Source organism: Coregonus lavaretus, assembly GCF_964263955.1.
Source record: "Coregonus lavaretus genome assembly, chromosome: 19".
Classification (NCBI taxonomy): Eukaryota; Metazoa; Chordata; class Actinopteri; order Salmoniformes; family Salmonidae; genus Coregonus; species Coregonus lavaretus.
This window is the reverse complement of record NC_140006.1, coordinates 19,225,912-19,248,340: the sequence shown is the minus strand read 5'-3', so window position 1 is coordinate 19,248,340 and position 22,429 is coordinate 19,225,912. Positions and strand designations below refer to the sequence as shown.

General features: G+C 40.5%; 1 protein-coding gene across 1 annotated transcript in view; it reads left to right on the top strand.

Moving 5' to 3' along the window:
* The window catches only part of LOC311146366 (dystrobrevin alpha-like), a 28,234-nt gene extending 6,183 nt beyond the window's left edge, over positions 1-22,051 (top strand). The window contains exons 2-21 of the mRNA XM_084182852.1: positions 322-389; positions 745-825; positions 946-1,159; positions 2,407-2,492; positions 4,694-4,848; positions 5,095-5,200; positions 5,714-5,880; positions 6,132-6,256; positions 7,451-7,531; positions 9,209-9,304; positions 12,177-12,264; positions 12,606-12,706; positions 14,380-14,493; positions 15,742-15,838; positions 17,697-17,856; positions 17,974-18,063; positions 18,155-18,254; positions 20,065-20,194; positions 20,314-20,352; positions 20,479-22,051. Coding sequence (XP_084038978.1) covers positions 323-389; positions 745-825; positions 946-1,159; positions 2,407-2,492; positions 4,694-4,848; positions 5,095-5,200; positions 5,714-5,880; positions 6,132-6,256; positions 7,451-7,531; positions 9,209-9,304; positions 12,177-12,264; positions 12,606-12,706; positions 14,380-14,493; positions 15,742-15,838; positions 17,697-17,856; positions 17,974-18,063; positions 18,155-18,254; positions 20,065-20,194; positions 20,314-20,331 — 2,076 coding nt within the window. The 5' untranslated portion in view covers position 322 and the 3' untranslated portion in view covers positions 20,332-20,352; positions 20,479-22,051. The remainder of the gene's footprint in view (positions 1-321; positions 390-744; positions 826-945; positions 1,160-2,406; positions 2,493-4,693; positions 4,849-5,094; positions 5,201-5,713; positions 5,881-6,131; positions 6,257-7,450; positions 7,532-9,208; positions 9,305-12,176; positions 12,265-12,605; positions 12,707-14,379; positions 14,494-15,741; positions 15,839-17,696; positions 17,857-17,973; positions 18,064-18,154; positions 18,255-20,064; positions 20,195-20,313; positions 20,353-20,478) is intronic.
* The last annotated feature ends 378 nt before the right edge of the window (positions 22,052-22,429 follow it).

The following is a 22,429-nucleotide window of genomic DNA, read 5'->3' as shown; positions in this document are numbered from 1 at the left end:
AAAACATAAATATGTACAAAAAGGAAAAACACCAAAGGCATGCCCAAACTAAAGACTCAAAAACAAACGGAAGGCCTGATGGCCACCAAGCAAAACCAGCAGCATCATGTTGTAAGCTGGGACATTGACTGACAATCCTAATTGACAGCACCTGATATGCTTATCAAGCCTTGGCTCCGCACCTAGACACGGTTGCTGCGAACTGGGGGATGGAGTGTGGAAGTGTGTCCTGGATAGTGTGTTTGTCTATGTCTTAACACTAACATTCCCCCATATCATAACAATAGTCACTCTGTTTTCCTCTCCTCTCCTCCTGATCAGAATGATTGAAGATCGTGGGAGGAGTGGTGACATAATGGCGGAGAGACGACAACTGTTCGCAGAGATGCGTAAGTGTACAGGGCGATCTCTGAAAAGTAGTGAACCACGTTCAAAGTATTATAACTATTGTATACATAATAATAACATTCACCAGGTTATTAATGACATTTACCAAGTAATTTACCTTGTTACCTCTAAGAAAGATTCCAGTATAGGATCCAGTATTGGCCAACACAGCTTATTTTCATTAGCAATACTAGACAGGAATCTATCGTTAAGGACCACATGAATGCACTATCTGCATGGACATAGTGTGTGAGGCAACACTCTTCCCCCTGTAGCTCCACAAAGTCTATCATCAGCAGCATTCCTGTGTTACTGTCTGTCATATTGCCTTGCACACAAATTAATTTTTTCCTACAGGGGCACAAGAGTTGGATTCCATAAGATTGTCCACGTATAGAACAGCTTGCAAACTCAGATTCGTTCAGAAGAAATGCAATCGTGAGTATGATGTGATGTCCTCTGTCTGAGGTTTGATTGTGATTTTCTTGTGTTTCTAAAATACACATGGATAAAAGGGAAAGTGTCCATGCATTTCTATTCTACTCTATCTTTTCACAGTCCATTTGGTGGACATCTGGAATGTGATTGAGGCGTTCCGAGAGAACGGCCTGAACACCATGGACCTCAACACAGAGTTCACTGTGGCTCGCCTGGAAGCAATACTCTCCACCATCTTCTACCAGCTCAACAAGCGCATGCCCACCACCCACCAGATAAATGTGGAACAGTCCATCAGTCTGCTGCTCAACTTCCTGCTGGCTGCCTATGACCCGTGAGTATCCACCATGACCGCATCACTGTGGCACGGTCACTGAGCATGATGATGGGGCGATTTTGTTGCATGTGTGTGTGTGTGTGTGTGTGTGTGTGTGTGTGTGTGTGTGTGTGTGTGTGTGTGTGTGTGTGTGTGTGTGTGTGTGTGTGTGTGTGTGTGTGTGTGTGTGTGTGTGTGTGTGTGTGTGTGTGTGTGTGTGTGTGTGTGTGTGTGGTGTGTGTGTGTGTGTGTGGTGTGTGTGTGTGTGTGTGTGTGGTGTGTGTGTGTGTGTGTGTGGTGTGTGTGTGGTGTGTGTGTGTGTGTGTGTGGTGTGTGTGTGTGTGTGTGTGTGTGTGTGTGTGTGTGTGTGTGGTGTGTGTGTGTGTGTGTGTGTGTGGTGTGTACACCACTTCATTGATGTGTGATTATTCAGTCTTTCATGGGAGAACGAAATCCAGACTGACTGTTGTTTTAGCAATGTAATGGTCTCACAATGGTCTTGTGTCAAGTGATGCATCTTTAGTTCTGATGAAAGAAAAGAGAAAGTAAACGGTGAAAATGACATAGTGATGATGATAAATGCAATTTAACCGTTTTTGCTTGTTTTTACTGTTGTAATTACAGCGTATAAGAGCAACTTAAAGGTGCTGCACATAGGATTTTGGGGAATTTTTGCATTGTAATTTCAGAAAATGTCCAAATATATTTGCCGTTAATAGTGGAATGATAGTGTTTCACAGTATTACTTACCCGCCAGTGTTGTGATTGGCTGTGATATTCGTCTATTAATTTATCCCGCCGGAGTGTCATCTGTTGTTCTGACCTTGTGGCTGTGTTATCTAGTGGAAATCGCTAATTTCCTGGTTGCTAAAATTCTACAATTTCAGTTTATGTGAGAAAATAAGCACTGAATACTGTAGGGAATCATTGTACCATCTAAATCAATGTGAAATGTATTTTCAATGACAAAAAATATTGTTTTTACAGCTGTTTGAAGCTGGTGGACCAAAATTGAAAGTTACTTTCGGTTTTGGTCCAACAGCTTCAAACAGCGGTTTTGGTCCACCAGCTTCAAACGGCTGTAAAAATGATATTTTCTGTTACTGAAAATATATTATAGACATTTTCAGAAATTATAATACAAAAATTCAAAAAAATCCTATGATTACATTATTGCAAGTATTATTCTTGTACTGTATATTCTTGACCTTTTCACAAATACACAAATTATTCTGAAAAAATACTAAACACATTTCTTCTTTTAGGGAAAGCCTCGGAAAAATCTCTGTCTTTGTTGTGAAGATGGCCCTGGCAACCATCTGCGGAGGGAAGATTTTGGATAAATTAAGATGTAAGATACTTGGTTAATCTTTATTAAGATTATAAATTAAGATGAAAATGCCTGATTTAGAAATGTTTCTGCATATAATTTCCGACGTTTTGGTAGGCTATTTGTTTGTCAACTTGTCTATAAATAGATACATGCACTGAGTGTACAAAACATTAAGAACACCTTCCTATTATTGAGTTGCACCCCCACCTTTTGCCCTCAGAACAGCCTCAGTTTGTCGGGCCATGGACTCTACAAGGTGTTGAAAGCATTCCACAGGGATGCTGGCCGATGTTGACTCCAATGCTTCCCACAGTTGTGTCAAGTTGGCTGGATGTCCTTTGGGTGGTGGACCATTCTTGATACACACGGGAAACTGTTGAGCGTGAAAAACCCAGAATCGTTGCAGTTCTTGACACAAACCAGTGTGCCTGGTGCCTACCACCATACCCCGTTCAAAGCACAGGAGGTTGGTGGCACCTTAATTGGGTAGGACGGGCTCGTGGTAATGACTGGAGCGGAATCAGTGGAATGGTATCAAATACATCAAACACATGGTTTGATGCTATTCCATTCGCTCTGTTCCAGCCATTATTATGAGCCATTCTCCTCTCAGCAGCCTCCACTGGTTCAAAGGCACTTCAATCTTTTGTTTTGCCCATTCACCCTCTGAATGGCACACATACACAATCCATGTCTCAATTGTCTCAAGGCTTAAAAATCCTTCTTTAACCTTCTCTATCCCTTCATCTACAGTGATTGAAGTGGATTTAACAAGTGACATCAATAAGGGATCATAGCTTTCACCTGGTCGGTCTGTCATGGAAAGAGCTGTTAATGTTTTGTATACTCTATGTATGTAGCCCTAGAAGACTAAGTAAACCCTTGCTCATCAGAATAATGTCATAAATCGATAGAATGAATGCTTCAATCTAGTAAAGTTCTCTCTGTCATATCTGCTTCTTTCGTGGAGCAAAGACATTTAGGGACCAGGGAGAAAATGCAATAACCCTAAAGAAACGGGAAATATTTCCTTTGCAAAATTTCCAAATGGCATCAGGTTGACCAGTTGTAAGGAAATAATAAAAAAAATAAAAAAATAGATGATGATAAGATTTCAGTTCGGCTTGGATGCATATTTTATGTGGTTGAAATACTATCAGCTTTTATGACGCTGATAAAGATAGCACCTCTACAGATGGTATCTAACTGCGCATTCGCATTCTCTCAAGATGCCAAAATAAATCAATCCTATTTCTCCACTCCTGTTCCCGAGTAAAAATGTAGCCTACATTTGGTGTTTAATTTTACTGCAAGAAACGCTTAATTCTGCAGGAGTTAATATTAAGGCTATGTGAGAAGTTATAGACCTACAGTCAGTGTCCAGATTTCCATTTAACCCATCTGAACAGTAGGCTACAGTTCCCTTGACGTGCCGTGAAAAAGTATTTGCCCCCTTTCTGATTTTCTCTATTTTTCCATATTTTTTTGATACTGAATGTTATTAGATCATCAACCAAAACCTAATATTAGATAAAGGGAACCTGAGTTTACAAAAAAAACAAATATGATATACTTATTTTATTTATTTAATTAACAAAGTTATGCAACACCCAATTCCCCTGTGTGAAAAAGTAGTTGCCCCCTTACACTCAATAACTAGTTGTGCCACCTTTTGCTGCAATGACTGCAACCAAATGCTTCCTATAGTTGTTGATCAGTCTCTCACATCGTTGTGGAGGAATTTTGGCCCACTCTTGCATGCAGAACTGCTTTAACTCAGCAAAATGTTTGGGTTTTCAAGCATGAACTGCTCGTTTCAAGTCCTGCCACAACATCTCAATTGGGATTAGGTTTGGACTATATCAACAATGGACAAATAATGAAACAAATACCAAATAACTATTAATGGCTGGGAGAAGTCATTATTTATAGTAAAAAGGATAAACTTATTACATAATCCACTAATCTATTGCAGCAGAGCAGCCGCAGCTACTCATAGGGAAAATAAATGGAGGGTTAGGGTATTTTAGCTTATGTTTTATGGTAATTAATATGGATTGCTACGCACCTTTCATTCGTTTAGTTTTTGCAACGCAATACACAGCATGATTGCACTGCCTATTGCTGCAATTAGCGAACAATGGTGACAGCTGACAATGAATTTGATCAATTAATTATATATTTTGGAGTAACGCCTCCCCCCCCCATTTTCTGCCCAGATGTTTTTTCACAGATGTCAGACCCTGGTGGCATAATGGTATACTCCCAATTTGACCAGTTTCTGAGGGAGGTTCTCAAATTACCAATGACTGTTTTTGAGGGACCTTCCTTTGGCTATACTGAGCAAGCCACAAGAACTTGCTTTGCACAGCAGGTGAGAGTCCCATCTACACTGAAAATTAACATACATTTTCAAGTAAATCAATGATTGAATGTATACAACACACTATTGGTATAGATACTGTATAGGGGATGGATGTTGTAATTGTGTATGAAACATCCATCATATTACTGTATTTTCTTTCTAGTACTACCCCATATGCCAAACCTGTATGTGATGTGTAACCCCCTCCTCTACTGTATGTGATGTGTAACCCCCTCCTCTACTGTATGTTGACAGAAAAAGGTCTCCCTCAACACATTCCTGGACACGCTGATGTCAGACCCTCCTCCTCAGTGTCTGGTGTGGTTACCACTTATGCATCGCTTGGCTAATGTGGAGAATGGTGAGCCACCACTGCCACCACAGCATATTTAACACATTCATGGGATAGCTGCGGGTAGGAATGATGGGTAATTTTGTTTCATATCATCGCATTGAGTCACTACACAGTAGACATACATGCTCAGGCACACACATTCCCATGCCCGAGTGTGAGCACACACACACAGCGTTCCACCATCGCCCACCTCTTAACCCCTCATGAATGACAAGGAACTGACAACAGAATTAAAGTCTTACACACACTGATGATCACAGAACACCCTACCTTATTTGCTGTCTGATAGACCTGCAAACATCCCAGGGTCGTTGTCCTTTATAAAGATATCGGTTGCACCCAATATGTATTTGTATCCAACAACCTTTGGCGTGTGTGTGTGTTATATGTATGCACGTGTGCGTACGTGCATCCCCATGCACGTGTGTGTTTGTCTGTGTGCGTGCGTGGACATGTATGCACATGTTTGTGTGTGTGTGTGCCATGCCCCCCCCCAACCCTTTCCCTCCGTCCCTGCAGTGTTCCACCCAGTCGAGTGCTCTTACTGCCACAGTGAGAGTATGATGGGCTTCCGCTACCGCTGCCAGCAATGTCATAATTACCAGCTGTGTCAGGACTGCTTCTGGAGGGGGCATGCCAGCGGTTCCCATAGTAACCAGCACCAAATGAAGGAGTACACGTCATGGGTAAGGGGGGTGATGGGGTGGGGAGAGGTGTGGACGTGACTGCATCAGGCCAGCCAGCCAGTGCAGCAGCCATTTCTGCTTTGCTTCACCCAATACAGCGCTATGGAGATGATGATGAGACTGTGATTTGATTCTCTTACATTTTGGTCAATGACGTCTAGTCCTATATCAAATTTTCTGTCATTACTCTGTTTTAAGTGCCTCTCCTTGCCCTCCGAAATCACACATAGCATCTTTTGGGTTTCTCCCAGAAATCACCTGCTAAGAAGTTATCTAATGCTCTCAGCAAGTCTCTGAGCTGTGCATCCAGCAGAGAACCTTTACACCCTATGTTTCCTGACATGCCAGAGAAACCTCTGAACCTTGCCCACATTGTGTAAGTATGGGGCCATTCTATTCTATTCATACAGTAACATAGTAAAACTTGTATTCAATACCATAATCATCCTTTTCAATTTCAATACATTTCATATCCATCCCATCATCCCTTACCAGAGCCCCTTATCCCCAAAGTAAATGTTGAAACATGATGAATTGTATGTACTGTATATCTACATGTTTTGTAATTACCTTATATTTATATACATTACACTACATGCTTCTAACACTCAAGTAATAACAATCAATCAATTGTCGGATGCACATGATCAATTCATGTTAGCTGTAGGAATAAAATAGTGGCAATTTATTCTAATGGTTGACAGTGTGAGACAAATATTAATTTGGTCATCTATACCCTTTTCATGTGAAAGTGAATTCAGTTGTACCACTCCCTGTGGCCGTTGTAGTGCATGCATGGATTGCATGCACTACAGGATTGTAACAAATGTCTTTGTTCTTTTCTTGCTGCAAAATAGAGACACTTGGTAAGTTTGCTTTGAATACTTGCCTAGAATATGCCTGTAGTACATTTAATTAGATCAACTCAAGTACTATAGAAGGCAGTGTAATATGTTACTAGTAGCTAGTGGCATATTATTTTGTCCTTATATACTATGCCCTGTAGTTCCTGAAAGTCACATCCATTTTAGCACAACCAACTTGTGTGCAGTTTACTACAGATTTCTGCATCAGTTATCCCGACCCTCCTTTGTGCCACATGTGAATACCTTTTTAGGTCATGTAAACAATAAGATTATGAGGAGTTAATGACCTTTGGATGAGTGAGGAGGGAATCCACACCCACGCATTGTTTGCATGACAATATTGTCACAATCAGAAACTGCAGTCATTGTGCCCTGACTCCCCAGACCCATTCAATGCTCCTTCGGCCTTCTGAGACCTAGATCAGAAAGACACAGGCACACACACACACACACAGTCTGTGTCTCTCTCTCTCTCTCTCTCTCTCTCTCTCTCTCTCTCTCTCTCTCTCTCACACTCACACTCACACTCACACTCACACTCACACTCACACTCACACTCACACTCACACTCACACTCACACTCACACTCACACACACACACACACACAGTTATGCAACAGTGGCTTCTCTTCCATTTGAGGATGGGAGCAGCTACTGTCATGTTGGCTGTTTGAACATGATCAAGTTTGTCTCCTGCACCACAGGCCTCCCAGACCAATGAACAGCACCAATGACTTCATGCTCTCCCACTCCATGCCCACGTCAGGGAACCCTTACTCTAAGAAGTAAGTATCTGACTGCAACGAGGCCGTATGCAGAATCTTCAAAAAGAGAATCAGGTTACCTGACTGTACATGTTCATCTTGATTAAAGATGAACACATCCACTTAAGTCCCCTGAAAGTCAGGGTAGATTGTTGTGTTTGTGTGTGTTGCTCCTTTCGTGGTCTCACTCTTTTGTCTGGTGTAAATAGCTTGCCTTATAATACCAAGAATAATGAAGCTGAGCAGAGAAAACAGTTGGCTAGGGCTGCTCCAGATCTGTTGAAAGGAAGGGGGTAAGTAACCCAGTGACCCAAGGGGGCCTACTGCCTATGAGAATGGTTTGGTGACTCAGATGCATTCACAAACTAATTTAGATAGATATAGGCTGTAATTTAAATGGAATTATATTCCTTATATAGCACATTACTTAAGTAGTGCTCTATTATTGGGAATATGGTGCCATTTCAGACGCAAATATAGTCATTATAGAGCGTACACTGTAGTGCTCATTGTTCCAGTGGAGCCGTTCACTCTTCTCGTTTCCTATAGATGGGTTTACACAGTGATACTCAAGGGGCTATTTGAAAGATGCTAGATGGTGCTTGCATAGTAAAGGCCATTGACCATTCATTAGGATAGAGTATCTATTACAATCATTTTCATAGGTGTCCCACATTACCTGGGAGAGTGAAACTAACTGTTGCACTAATATTAACTTGGAGTCTCTCGCTCAAGTTTCTTTTACAATGATTAACATACAACTACACTCCTTTTTACATACTTGTATATCCTTTTATTTTCTGTTTCGCTGGCTCGTAATGTCAGCCTTGGACTCAGGAATAATATAAGTGCACGGTAGATACACACACACACACACACTGAGCGAGCCAGGGAAAGTTACAGGAGAAGTTACATACATAGTTATCTGGCGTCAGTGAGTCCTCAATCATTTCTATGTATAGGAGCTGCACCTGCACTTGATGCTAGTCTAAGGAAAGAGACAAAGGCTCCATTGGTTTGAACACTGACCCCATTCATAGAGCCAGGTTTGTAAAGATATATACCTTCAGTGGATGTGATAATTAGTAGAGGTTGTATGGGGTCAGTTGTTGACGATGTGGTCAAGGTGGGGTTTTGGTCTTGTGAGTCAGTAGTAAGCAAACAGTACTTAGCAAAAATCACTCATTCTTGTCTTGAAATGCTTATTGAAATGATTAGCTTTATCAGACAGAGTGGCAGTTAGTGCATGACTACGCTTTGCATCTTGGAGCTATAGGTTATTTAGCAAATTTTTCAAAATGTCAAATGAACGACATATTAATGTTTTGACATTAATTTACTTACATTACTTTCACTGTTGAAAACCTTAACACTGTCTATTCAGATTAAATTCCCATAAAGATATTATGATACAGGATTAGAGATATAAATGCAGGGTTTTTTCTCTGTGTACTGTAAATTATTTGAAAATGCAGTACAGGTACAGTATCACATTCCTATCCATAGTATTAGTATCAAAAGAGAATACAACAGGGATAGCATAACACAGTTTTGTGTTTTCTTCTATTGACTCATTCAATGACGGAGAAGACATTCTGTCTCTCTCCAGACCTGTTCTTGTCCAGTACTCTCTTCTCCTTCCTGTTCTCATCATGTATGTCGTTTGTGTTTGTGTTCTGAAACCCTACACTGTTCCAGGTTAAACTACAGTCTTGATGTGGCCGATAGACTGGCTGATGAACATGTTCTCATTGGGCTGTATGTGAATCTCCTACAACACAACCCCACATCATGGTTAGTCTGGAATCCTCTGTCTGTAAAGTAACAGTGGAAACTACAAGCTACAGTGCCTTCAGAAGGTATTCTTATCCTTTAACTTATTCCACATTTTGTTGTGTTACAGCCTGAATTCAACATGGATCAACTATTTTTTCTCTCTCACCCATCTACACACAATACCCCATAATGACAAAGTGAAAAACATGTTTTAGAAATTTTAGCAAATTTATTGAAAATGAAATACACAAATATCTAATTTACATAAGTATTCACACCCCTGAGTCAATACGTTAGAATCACCTTTGACAGCGATTATAGCTGTGAGTCTTTCTGTGTAAGTCTCTAAGAGCTTTGCACACCTGTACAATATTTGCACATTATTCTTTTAAAAATTCTTCAAGCTCTGTCAAGTTGGTTGTTGATAATTGCTAGACAGCCCTTTTCAATTCTTGCCATAGATTTCCAAGCCAATTTAAGTCAAAACTGTAACTAGGCCACTCAGGAACATTCAATGTCGTCTTGGTAAGCAACTCCAGTGTATATTTGGCCTTATGTTTTAGGTTATTGTCCTGCTGAAAGGTGAATTTGTCTCCCAGTGTCTATTGAAAGCAGACTGAACCAGGTTTTCCTCTAGAATTTGGTTTATTTTTATCCTAAAAAAACTCACTAGTCCTTGCCGATGACAAGCATACCCAGAACATGATGCAGCCACGACCATGCTTGAAAATATGAAGAGTGGTACTCCATGATGTGTTGTGTTGGATTTGCCCTAAACTTAACGGTTTGTATTCAGGACAGAAAGTTCATTTCTTTGCCACTTTTTTTGCAGTTTTACTTTAGTGCCTTATTGCAAACAGAATACATGTTTTGGAATAGTTTTATTATGTACAGGCTTCTTGTTGTTGATCCATCCTCAGTGATCTCCTGTCACAGCCATTAAACTCTGTAACTGTTTTAAAGTCACAATTGGCCTCATGCTGAAATACCTAAGCGGTTTCCTTCCTCTCCTGCAACTGAGTTAGGAAGGACGCCTGTATCTTTGTAATGTATTGATAAACCATTCAAAGTGTAATTAATAACTTCACCTTGCTCGAAGGGATATATTCAATGCCTGCTTTTTTGTTGTTGTTTTTTACCCATCTACCAATAGGTGCCCTTCTTTGTGAGGCATTGAAAAACCTCCCTGGTCTTTGTGGTTGAATCTGTGTTTGAAATTCACTGCTGAACTGAGGGACCTTACAGATAATCATATGTGTGGGGTACAGAGATGAGATAGTCATTCAAAAATCATGTTAAACACTATTATTGCACACAGAGTCCATGCAACTTATTATGTGACTTGTTAAGCAAAGTTTTATTCCTGAACTTATTTCTGAACCGTAACAAAGGGGTTGAATACTTATTGACTGAAGACATTTCAGCTTTTCATTTTTTATTAATTTGTAAAAAATTCTAAAAACATAATTCCACTTTGACATTATGGGGTATTGTGTGTAGGCCAGTGACACAAAATCTAAATGTAATCCATTTAAAATTCAGGCTGTTACAACAAAATGTGGAAAAAGTCAAGGGGTGTGAATACTTTCTGAAGGCACTGTATTCACATAGTATTTACACCACCCCGGCACGGCTCTCCCTTTATTAATTGGAGCTACAAGCCTTAATACTGCATACACTACTCACGTCAATCAGAATAAATGGAGTATGTGTATTCACAAACCACTGACTTGTCTTTTAACAGCTGACATACAGTAATGTAGCTAAGCCATTACAAAATGTAACACTTCTTTCATTCACCATACTGCTTTTGCCAGCTGTTGTGCTACTTAGCAATTATTCTTTACGGCTAAATCAGCGTTATCTTGCTCATGAAGTTGTTACAGGGCTGTAGAAAGTTGCATTTGTTTTGCTCTTCACATAGTAAAAATCTAGTTTACTGCCCTAGAATTGTCATTTGAATGTGCTTATGATGACAGCTTAGAATTTGCTGCTTTTCCTTATTTGCTTTGATAAGTGGCAGTAGTCAGTTCTTTTCAGAGAATATCTGTGTGTTTATGTTTGTCCTCTATTAGAACATCTTGGACTGTTACAGTAAATAGTTTGATTGGGATTTCGATTCTTGGACTTTAGTGCGTGTTCATGATTTTCAATAAATGCTGTACAGTAAATCTCAACGTCTTCTACAGTTTTGTAATTGTTCCTTTTCTCTGAAAGGAAACTCAGACCTTAACAAAATTATCCAGTGGAAGCTACTGACCGTTTACTGAAGTATCCATCCAAAAGGAATATTTTGTAAGGGTGCTAAGATTGTAGGAATCATCTGCTTTAGTCCTTGCTGCTCCGCTCTCCTGCTGCCTCCGCCTCTCTTGACTCTGTAGTAGTATCATCATAGAGATCTTTCTGCAGATGAAAAATACTTACAGATTCAACTGCATGTAACCTTCCTTAGCATTTGTATAAGCTCAATGTTGTTCTTTATTGCGTATAGAATGTGCGTGTGTGCGTGAGTGCGTGTGTGTGTGTGTGTTTGTATCTAGCTGCTTTAAGGCTTTGGCAAAATGGCTATGATTTGTCCCTAAATAGCATCACCAATTGACATGGGAGTCAGATGATTTAACAGATGTACAAACTACTTTACCAGTGTTTGCATGTAAATACTGTACATTATACTTAACTAAACAATCAGATACACTGTTCCAATTACCATTTCCATGAGAAAATTCCCATGTTTTCCCAATTTATGTACAGTAGTGTAAGTAAGTACAGAACTACTCTTTATATTTGTCTGCAGTATTTTGTGGCTGTGTGTCTAGTTGCTGTACTTCACTGCAGTAAATATGTAGGTGGAAGTGTGACTGTCTCCTCTCCTTTCTCCACCTGTAAACAGTTTGCTGGAGAGCAGTAACCACCAGGATGAAGAGCACAGTCTCATCGCCCGCTACGCTGCTAGACTGGCCTCTGACGCAGCCACCGCGGTGAGACACATGCTATCTGAGGGCATAGAGGGAGAAAATACCATGAATAGAAACCTGACATCTTCATGTGCACAGCACAAATACACATTTGTTCCAATTACCTGTTAAAGAAGATGAAAGTTGAGTGTGGGCCCTGAGTCAGGTCACCCAGTCAGGAAAACCTTGTGCCCCTAAGCATATGATCTATCAGTGTTCACTGTGGCTGCTAATGTCACTACTATGTAGTGGTTTATGAGTAGCAGTGTATAAGGAAATGACATCAGCAGGAATAACCTCAGTACAGTAGATAAGGTAATGTGTCCCTGTATGTTATGATAATGTCATGTGTCTGTGTTTTACAGAAACAAGCCCAGCAGCAGAGGGTGCCCAACGACATCTCTTTCTCTCTGGACGCCAACAAGCAGCAGAGGCAGCTTATTGCCGAGCTGGAGAGCAAAAACAGGTCAGGGATGGATTCCCTCTGAATTCGCTTTTCTCTCTCTGTTCACCTCTTTTTTCCAACCCTGCCAATCGTGCCAAATTACAAGAGCGGTGATAGGTTACTTAATGTTCTACTCAATGTGCTTCAAAATTACAATGTGCTTCTCACACAAGCTGTGATCACAAGTTATTCAAATGGGCTGTAGTAGGGCTGTGACGATTATGGGATTTTGGGTAACAGTTAATTGTCATGCAAATAGCCACGGTTATTGACATAAGCTGTTTTGGTGAACTACCGGTAAGCTTCATAATAAAAAATGATCTAACAGGTGAAATGAAGAATGCGATCTGCTTCATCTATTAATGCAGAAGTTGACTGCGGGTATTTATTTAAAAAGTACACATGTATTCAAAAACAAACAACACATTATTTCTACGGTATTGAAAATCATACCGTGGGTATTTCAAAACACCCAGGAATACGGTATATACGGTATACTTCCCAACCCTAGTGCCAGCCCTTGGCTGTAGCCCTGTTTTCATGGTAGTATCAGAAAAATGTGAAAGCAAGTCTAATGACATGATGTGGTTATAGTAGACTTAATGTAGTCAAGCTAGCTGTTAATAATAATAATTTGGTGGGTGCTTATAATTGTCCTATTTCACAGATGTACAAGTTTGTATATTATACGCATGTGTGAATTGGAAATATGTTTTTTGCATATCCCAACTCCCCATGAGACACCCTCGGCGAGTGGGGTCAGCCATTATCAACAGCGACCCTGGAGCAATTAGGGTTAAGTGCCTTGCTCAAGGGCACATCATCAGATTTTTTCACCTTGTCAGCTCAAGGATTTGAACAAGAGACCTTTCGGTTACTGGCCCAACACTCTAACTGCTAGGCTACCTGTCGTCCCTAGACCCCACCTGTAAGGCAAAACACACCATCTGAATCACACAAAACAAAAATATACTGAACAAAAATATAAATGCAACATGCAACAATTTCTGCGATTTTACAGAGTTACAGTTCATATAAGGAAATCAGTCAATTTAAATAAATAAATTAGGCACTAATCTATGGATTTCACATGACTGGGCAGGGGTGCAGCCATGGGTGGACCTGGGAGGGCATAGGCCCATCCACTTAGGAGCCAGGCCCAGACAATCAGAATGAGTTTTTCCTCACAAAAGGGCTTTATTACAGATAGAAATACTCCTCCGTTTCGGCAGCTTATGGTAGAGAAATGAACATTAAATTATCTGGCAACAGCTCTGGTGAACATTCTTGCAGTCAGCATGCCAATTGCACGCTCCCTCAAAACTTGAGACATCTGTGGCATTGTGTTGTGTGACAAAACTGCACATTTTAGAGTAGCCTTTTATTGTCCCAACCACAAGGTGCACCTGTGTAATGATCATGCTGTTGATATGCCACACCTGTCAGGTGGGTGGATTATCTTGGCAAAAGAGAAATGTTCACTAACAGGGATGTAAATTAATGTGTGCAAGGAATTTGAGAGAATAAGCTTTTTGTGCGAATGGAAAAATTCTGGGATCTTTTATTTCAGTTCATGAAACATGTTACCAACACTTTACATGTTGCATTTATATTTTTGTTCAGTATACTTCAGAAAGACTACATATGTGATATACTAGCTTCAACTGGCATGTGTGTACGTGTGTGTATCACAGAGAGATCTTGCAGGAGATCCAGCGCCTGCGAGTGCAGCACGAGCAGGCCTCCCAGCCGCCAACGGGCACGGCCCAACAGAACCCCACTCTGCTGGCCGAGCTACGGCTTCTCAGGTAGACCCATCTCAAGTTTCTTTAAAAAAAACAATGCTGACCATGTAAATGGACATTTAAATGTGTGTGCATATAATTTATATACACTATATATACAAAAGTATATGGACACCCCTTCAAATTAGTGGATTCGGCTATTTCAGTCACACCCATTGCTGACAGGTGTATAAAATCGAACACACAGCCATGCAATCAAACATTGGCAGTAGAATGGCCTTACTGAAGAGCTCAGTGACTTTCAACGTGGCACCGTCATAGGATGCCACCTTTCCAACAAGTCAGTTCATCAAATTTCTGCCCTGCTAGAGCTGCCCCGTCAACTGTTGGTGCTGTTATTGTGAAGTGGAAACGTCTAGGAGCAAAAATGTCTCAGCCGCGAAGTGGTAGGCCACACAAGCTCACAGAATGGGACCGCCGAGTGCTGAAGCACGTAGCGCGTAAAAAGTGCCTGTCCTCAGTTGCAACACTCACTACCGAGTTCCAAACTGCCTCTGAAAGCAACGTCAGCACAATAAATGTTTGTCGGAAGCTTCATGAAATGGGTTTCCATGGCCGAGCAGCCGCACACAAGCCTAAGATCACCATGCGCAATGCCAAGAACGTTACCTGCCCCAAATACATAGTGCCAACTGTAAAGTTTAGTGGATGAAGAATAATGGTCTGGGGCTATTTTTCATGGTTCGGGCTAGGCCCCTAAGTTCCAGTGAAGGGAAATCTAGACGATTCTAGACGATTCTGACATTCTAGACGATTCTGTGCTTCCCCAAACTGTTGCCACAAAGTTGGAAGGCCCTTTCCTGTTTCAGCATGACAATGCCCCCGTGCACAAAGCGAGGTCCATACAGAAATGGTTTGTTGAGATTGGTGTGGAAGAACTTGACTGGCCTGCATGGAGCCCTGACCTCAACCCCATCAAACACCTTTGGGATTAATTGGAATGCCGACTGCAAGCCAGGCCTAATCACCCAACATCAGTGCCCAACCTCACTAACACTCTTGTGGCTGAATGGAAGCAAGTCCCCGCAGCAATGTTCCAACATCTAGTGGAAAGCCTTCCCAGAAGAGTGGAGGCTGTTATAGCAGCAAAGGGGGGACCAACTCCATATTAATGCCCATGATTTTGGAATGAGATGTTTGACGAGCAGGTGTCCACATACTTTTGGTAAAGTAGTATGTGTGTATATATATATATATATATATATATATATATATATATATATATATATAATGGTTGTTTTCCTCTACCAGGCAACGCAAAGATGAGCTGGAGCAGAGGATGTCCGCTCTGCAGGAGAGTCGCAGGGAACTCATGGTACAGCTGGAGCATCTGATGCTGCTGCTGAAGGTGCGTAAGAAACACACACCGTGCATGCCATACAGTTTAATTTCTACTATAATGTAGGCCTACTCAGGCCCTCCAGGAGCCGCGATTCTGTGATCGCAAATTCGTTTGAAAAATGAAAAATTACCCGCATATTATGCGAGGGCTTGCATATTTTACCAATCACCGCACTATTTCTGCATAAAACAGTCAAATCATCGCAATGTTATTGCATAAAATTGACCCATACGCAGTACAAAAAGAGGGCTTGCAATTTCAACCAATCAGCGCACATTTACCGCATAATATAGTTCACTCAAGTCATACTTAAACAAACTTTACCTTGTCAGCGCATTTTTTGCGACAAATTGGACAAAGTCATTGCATATTACCATGCAATAAAACAGAATTGCAGATGCAAAATGAAGCACTTTTGCCGGCAAATATCACAAAAAATAATCCCTGCTAAATCCTGGAGGGACTGGGAAGAAGTGGAGAAAATCGAACACACTTTTCATTATCTGACCACTAGAAGGCGCACTTCTTCATCTCTCACCAAGGAACTTCCCTGGCTTCAGTAAATCCTCAAGTGTTGCTCTGGTCTTGACAAGTCTTCCCTTCTCATCCTCTGACCATAACCCATAACTCTGTCTTTATAAAAAATGACTTTGTGTTCCCCAGTTTCTTCATGTTAAGATGTCGAGATATACGATTTAATTCTTCTGGTCTTTCTACCCAAGGACAGTGTTTGATCATAGGATCATAGGATTATGACCACTGACAATATACCACCAACATCACTATCACATAGTAATAGGATAATATTCAGCCAGAGAGTCAGGCACAACAACAATGGATAGAGAAAGGTGTTTAAGAATTCTGACATAAACTGCTTACTCTACTGGCTTAAGTGGTAAAGCTATCAATCTAATTACTCAACAGAAAGGATAAATGCTAATCCAGTTGGCCCTAGCTAGCATTGGCATGCTAGCATCAGACTTGCTTTAGGCCTAGGCAGAAAATCCCAATAGGTTTTTACATGTGAAAGAAATTGTCTTCATTGAATGATTATGCTATTGTGTGTTTTTGGGACGGTAAATGAATAACCATTTTTCTTAACAGGAGGAGGAAAGGAAGCAAGCTGTAAGTCTGTCTGTAAAACCTAAAAATAACTAATGCTTCTTTCAAAGAGATATGAAGAGACTTGGGGACAAATTAATGTGATTTTATTGTGTGTTTGTGGTTTTGCTGACAATATATGATCAGCTCTAATGGGAACTGGAAATGCAGCAGTGAGTTGAACTAACAGCATGTTAAATATTTAGATAATATTGACTTAATGAAAAGTGCTGCTAAATGAACCTACAATTCCTTATGGCATGTGTGCAATGTTTGTTGCTCACCAATTATGGATGTATTTTTTTATATGCATAACCTAACAGCTTTTTCAGCACTCAGCTGGTCTGAACTTGAGGAATTTTTGCTCCATTACTGGGTCTTATAACGTTGTAATTAACATATGGGAATGATGCTATAACTGATACAACTCTTGACCAAAACTACAATCCCCACTTTAAGTTCCCCATACAGACCTATGGAGATTCATAACTGAATCATTCAGTATAAAAATACCTCAACCAACATTAGATGGATCAATGTTGATCAAGATTATCACTGGTTGTTACTGCACAGGTGTACTACTACTACTACTACTACTACTACTACTACTACTACTACTACTACTACTACTACTACTACTACTACTACTACTACTGAAACAGTGACAGGAAGTCACTCTGGATAAGAGCGTCTGCTAAATGACGTAAATGTAAATGAGGAACTGACACCTAGAGTCATACTAATCCCCTACTTCCTGTTTCAGACTCAGGGGCCTGGCTCCCCCCGCTCATCCCCAAGCCACGCAGTCAGCCGGCCCATCCCCATGCCAACCCAGTCAGAGTCTGCCGCCACCACACCCACTCACACCCCTCAGGACTCACTCATGGGTGTGGGAGGAGATGTGCAGGAGGCCTTCGCTCAGGGTAATACACACGTGCATGTATTCACACACACACACACAACTTTATAGATGAGAGTGGATTGGCCTACTCTGGGTCTGGAGAGCCACAGTTCTCACAGAGCCTCTGTTCTATCCCCAGGCCCCAGGAGGAACTTGAGAAATGACCTTCTAGTTGCTGCTGACTCCATCACCAACACCATGTCTTCATTGGTTAAAGAGCTCAATTCAGGTGATACTATAGTCTCACTGTTTCTATCTGACTTTTGTCAGTATACTTTGCTCATCCTTGCAACATTTTAACACTGTGTTGTCTCCCTCAGAGGCTGGAAGTGAGACAGAGAGCAACATGGACTCTCAGACAGACGAACTGGTCTCCTCTCCCTCATTCGATCTTCTAGCACAGATAACCACTAAACCACAGTAACTACAGTCTGCAGTATGCATAGTGTGCAGATCAGTACTTGACTTGGGCAGGAGCTCACTGGAACTAAGTACCGGCAACTCAAATGTTCTTCTGCTTGAGTATGTGACGACCAGCTCGATTCGGTCTTATGGAGCAAAATTTGAAATTGTGTTTTTACATTGGATAAAAGTAGTGACTGGTATATCATACACTACAGTTGAGGAACAATGGGAAAATAATTCTGCTTAGAAAGTTGATAAACTTGTAACCTCACTTTTGAGAAAATGGCCTTTGAATGTTTTGGTACACCCACTGGAGAGCTCTTCTTTGTCTACACCCATTCAGCATCGTTCACACCCTCTTAAGCTATAGCCCCGCCCGTAAACTCAGAGCTTTGTCAGATTGTCCGTTCGTAAATTCAGAGCGTTTAGCTCTCTGAGCATTTAGAGCGCACACTGGACGCTCTGGCCAAGGAGTAGGGTTGATCAGAGCGTTCTGTCCTAACAACAGCAGTCAAGCACCCAAGCTAACTGGCTAACGTTGGCTAGCTTGCTAGCAACTTCCAGACACAAATGAGAGAACAGCTCACTGACCATTTTACTCACCCTAGCAGAGCTGGTTAGGCAGTTTTTATGTTATCCAGAGCGTTGGTGACTGCAACTGTGCTGCTGGCAACAATTTAATTATGCTTTTTTGCCAACGTTTACTAACACCGGCCATATTCAACAGGTGTTGAGCGTTCGTAAATGTGTCAGTTATTCTGCACTATGGGACACTCAGACGAGAGTGCTCTGAAATCGGAGTAGATAGCCAGTGCGAAGTTACCAGCTACGTCTATCAACAGTTGTCGCATTGACATCATGAACATTCTATTGAAATGGTTACTTGCGTAGTGGAGTCTTTTGTTAAGACATGTAGCTAGCTAAACAATGAACCATAATCCCAACTCATGACGTTACTACCCTGCATGAATCTGCAGGTAGCTAACCAACCAGGTTCAATGTTAGTTAGCTAACAATGCCTATAACTAGCAAAGCAAATGGCTCTGAGATACGAATAATATTACTACACAGATCATACACGTAACGTTAGCTAGCGAGCCAGCCAGCTAACGTTAGCTAGCTAGCTAACAGTAATAACTTTAAATGAAAACGACTTTCTGACAAAATTAGAAACGTGTAATATCTGAAAATGTAGCTAGGTAGAGTATCTTACCCGTATACATGGATGGACGCTTCTCCCTCTCTGCCATGGTTGCCCTTAGTTTGAAGATGTAATCCGGAGACAAGTGTTTTCTCCATCTCCTTAGCTATCATACTATAATTCCACTGATTTCAAAACTCGATCTCTCGTCATGTCCAGCCCACTCATTATCTCAGCCAATCATGGGTAGCGGGAAGGTTGCTGTCTTTTTCTGTGGCTAAACCAACTAGGCTCGTAATTTAACAATTGTATTCGTATTTACAGATGGCATACAAGTTTGTTATTAAGGCACATGAAAGTTCACATGTTCCAGAAGGCATTTCTGCTTAAAAACACATTTTGATAAAAAAAAAAAGTTATGTTCAAATGGCTCTCCTGTGAATTAGTGACACGCGACATACACCTAGTTTCCTGAAACGAGTCTCATATAGAATATTATCTCAAAAGTATTGAGGAGTTCCTGCACCTGAATATAATTGGTACCGGCACCCAAAATGAGCCCCGTCACCTATTTCAGTCCAAGTCAAGCACTGGTGCAGATGTAGGAATCTATGAATCTCTATAAAAGCTACACAATCTTATACAGTAGATTTTAGTATGGTAATGTTGGATTTACCTCCATAGTGTTGGTCGCAGGAACACTGGTGGAGTTGAGGAGGAGTGCTATGAGAATGACCTGGTTCAGGTGCTGGAGGATGAGCTGAAGATGGAGGAACTACTAAAACACAGACAGGAGCAAGAGAAAACCCGTATGGTGAGCTATGGTTAAATATAGTTACATTTAGGGGAATTAGTGCATTACAAAACATATTCCTTATATTATTCCTTGAAATCTTCTCTCGTTGTCTTGGCTATGTTCCTTGTGCCGTACAGGTGACTTTGCAGCAATGACCATGTTGAAAGAGTTTTGTGGTAAGTAGCCTAATTAATTTCTCTGTGGTCTTCTACATCTTCTCACAATTTGAAATATATTGTTTCTCACTACGCTATATACCAACTCAAATGGGCAGAGTATTTAACCCCCTATCCTCTGAACAGCTAAACAATATGAAAAGCAACTAAAGAAGAAAAACACTGGAAGATGGATGAGAAGAGAAGACACAGAGAAGCTTATGAGGAGATGATGTTCCACGCGCATGCAGGATCTCCAAGCCAAACTGAAGAAGAAGTGACAGGAAGGAAGGATAAAGTTATGACACTGCTAAATCCAACAATAGAATACATAGTTATATTATGTAAAGATCTATTTTTTAAACCAACAGCATATTTAAGTGAATACTGTGAACTGATATGGAGAGAATATAACAACAGAGCTGTCTATTATACCACCGGTGCCATAAAATCAAATAACTTTATTGGGAATTATTTGTTGATTTTTATCATATTATTTTTAGGTACGAGCTGTTGAAGAATTGTGCAAGTATATACTGTAGGTGTATGGTGGACAAACCAGGCCATTGTCTTTCAGTGAGATTGCTTTTGAATCCAAATATTAACCTGGTGTATGTGTAAACTGAGGCACAACTGTCTATAACGTAGAGGTTAGCTACAGTATGTCTGACTGCTATGACCAGGTTGGCCTACCAGTCCAGGATTTTTAACTACTGGTGTTGTGTGGCTTTTGTATGTGTTGGTTGACCTTTTTATCTTTGCTTTTAACCAATTGAAAGAGTGGCTTGTCAGAGAATGTATTTATTTTGACTTATCTCATATTATGTGCACTGCCTTAGCTGATTAGCCTAGCTCAACTTTGGATGGGGTACAGTCAAACCTTCAATGCAACATGTAGCTAACATTGTTCCAGCCACTGTTAGAATGCAAAATTTCATCACTGTCAAAATCATTTTGTTTATTTCACTGAGAAATATTGCCTATTAGTTAATAGTACTAGCTATATTAGGTAAGAACTTTGTGGCAGAGGAACAATGTTATTTGCATTCTTCTGTATTTTGTGATTCCCACATTGCATATTTGATTGAATTCCACCTGGAGTATTGAGCCGGTAGGTGATACTAAGAGAATGAGACCGTATAGGAAGAACAAGCTGAACCTATGATAAATCTGATGCTGGAAAGTGATATTGTCTACTGAGGTGTTTTTGTTAACTAATAGCTATATACGTTGATGAAGAGTTATAGTTGAGTTTATTTTATTAATACCTGCTTGAGATTTAAAGATGTGATGACAGACATGAAAATGGAGTAGGAAGTACAATACCTTAAAGAAGAATAGAATGGAAAACAATGTTCATAGCACTTCAGATTCAAAGGTTTACACTTGCAAGAACGGAGAACATTGTTTGTTTACCATGTTTCAGAATTAATATCTACTGTCTTACCATATATTTTGAAGTTGCTTTGTCATTTAAATGTTCTGACCAAATTATTTGCATTTTTCTGCTCACTCACACACATATCTCTCTCAAACACACTCAGTCACACACTTGATACCTGAATTCAGTGTGTGTAAAATGTTACCCAGTCACTTTAAAAGAAGTGGTGCAAGCCAATTTAAAATCATAAATGTATGAAATATATCTAGTATGATTTTTGCGCTAGTTCATATCAGTGATTTTGCATGTTGGTGATGATCCATAATAAAGAATTGACACAACGTGAGAATGTTGTCTCTATGACCTCTTTCTTGCTTCTTTTTTCTATCACTTATAAAAGGCACCTGGCACTGCATAGCCTGGAATCAAAACTGAAACAATGGTGAAATGGAGCACATCAGTTTGGATTCCAGGCTAGTAATATGAATTCCCATAGGCTTGGTTTACTGCTCCACATTTATTATCTGACACTAGTTCACTGCTCACTGCCTCTAATTCATCACATACCATCCCAGTTAGAACAAAAAAGCAGACAACCATTAATAGATGAGATCAGTGCACTCATACTTTTGTATAACCGTCCACAGTAGGTGTATCTCTTGGCTATTGTCAGTAAGATAGGATCCCTGTCAAATAGCCTTCAAGTTGACATAATTC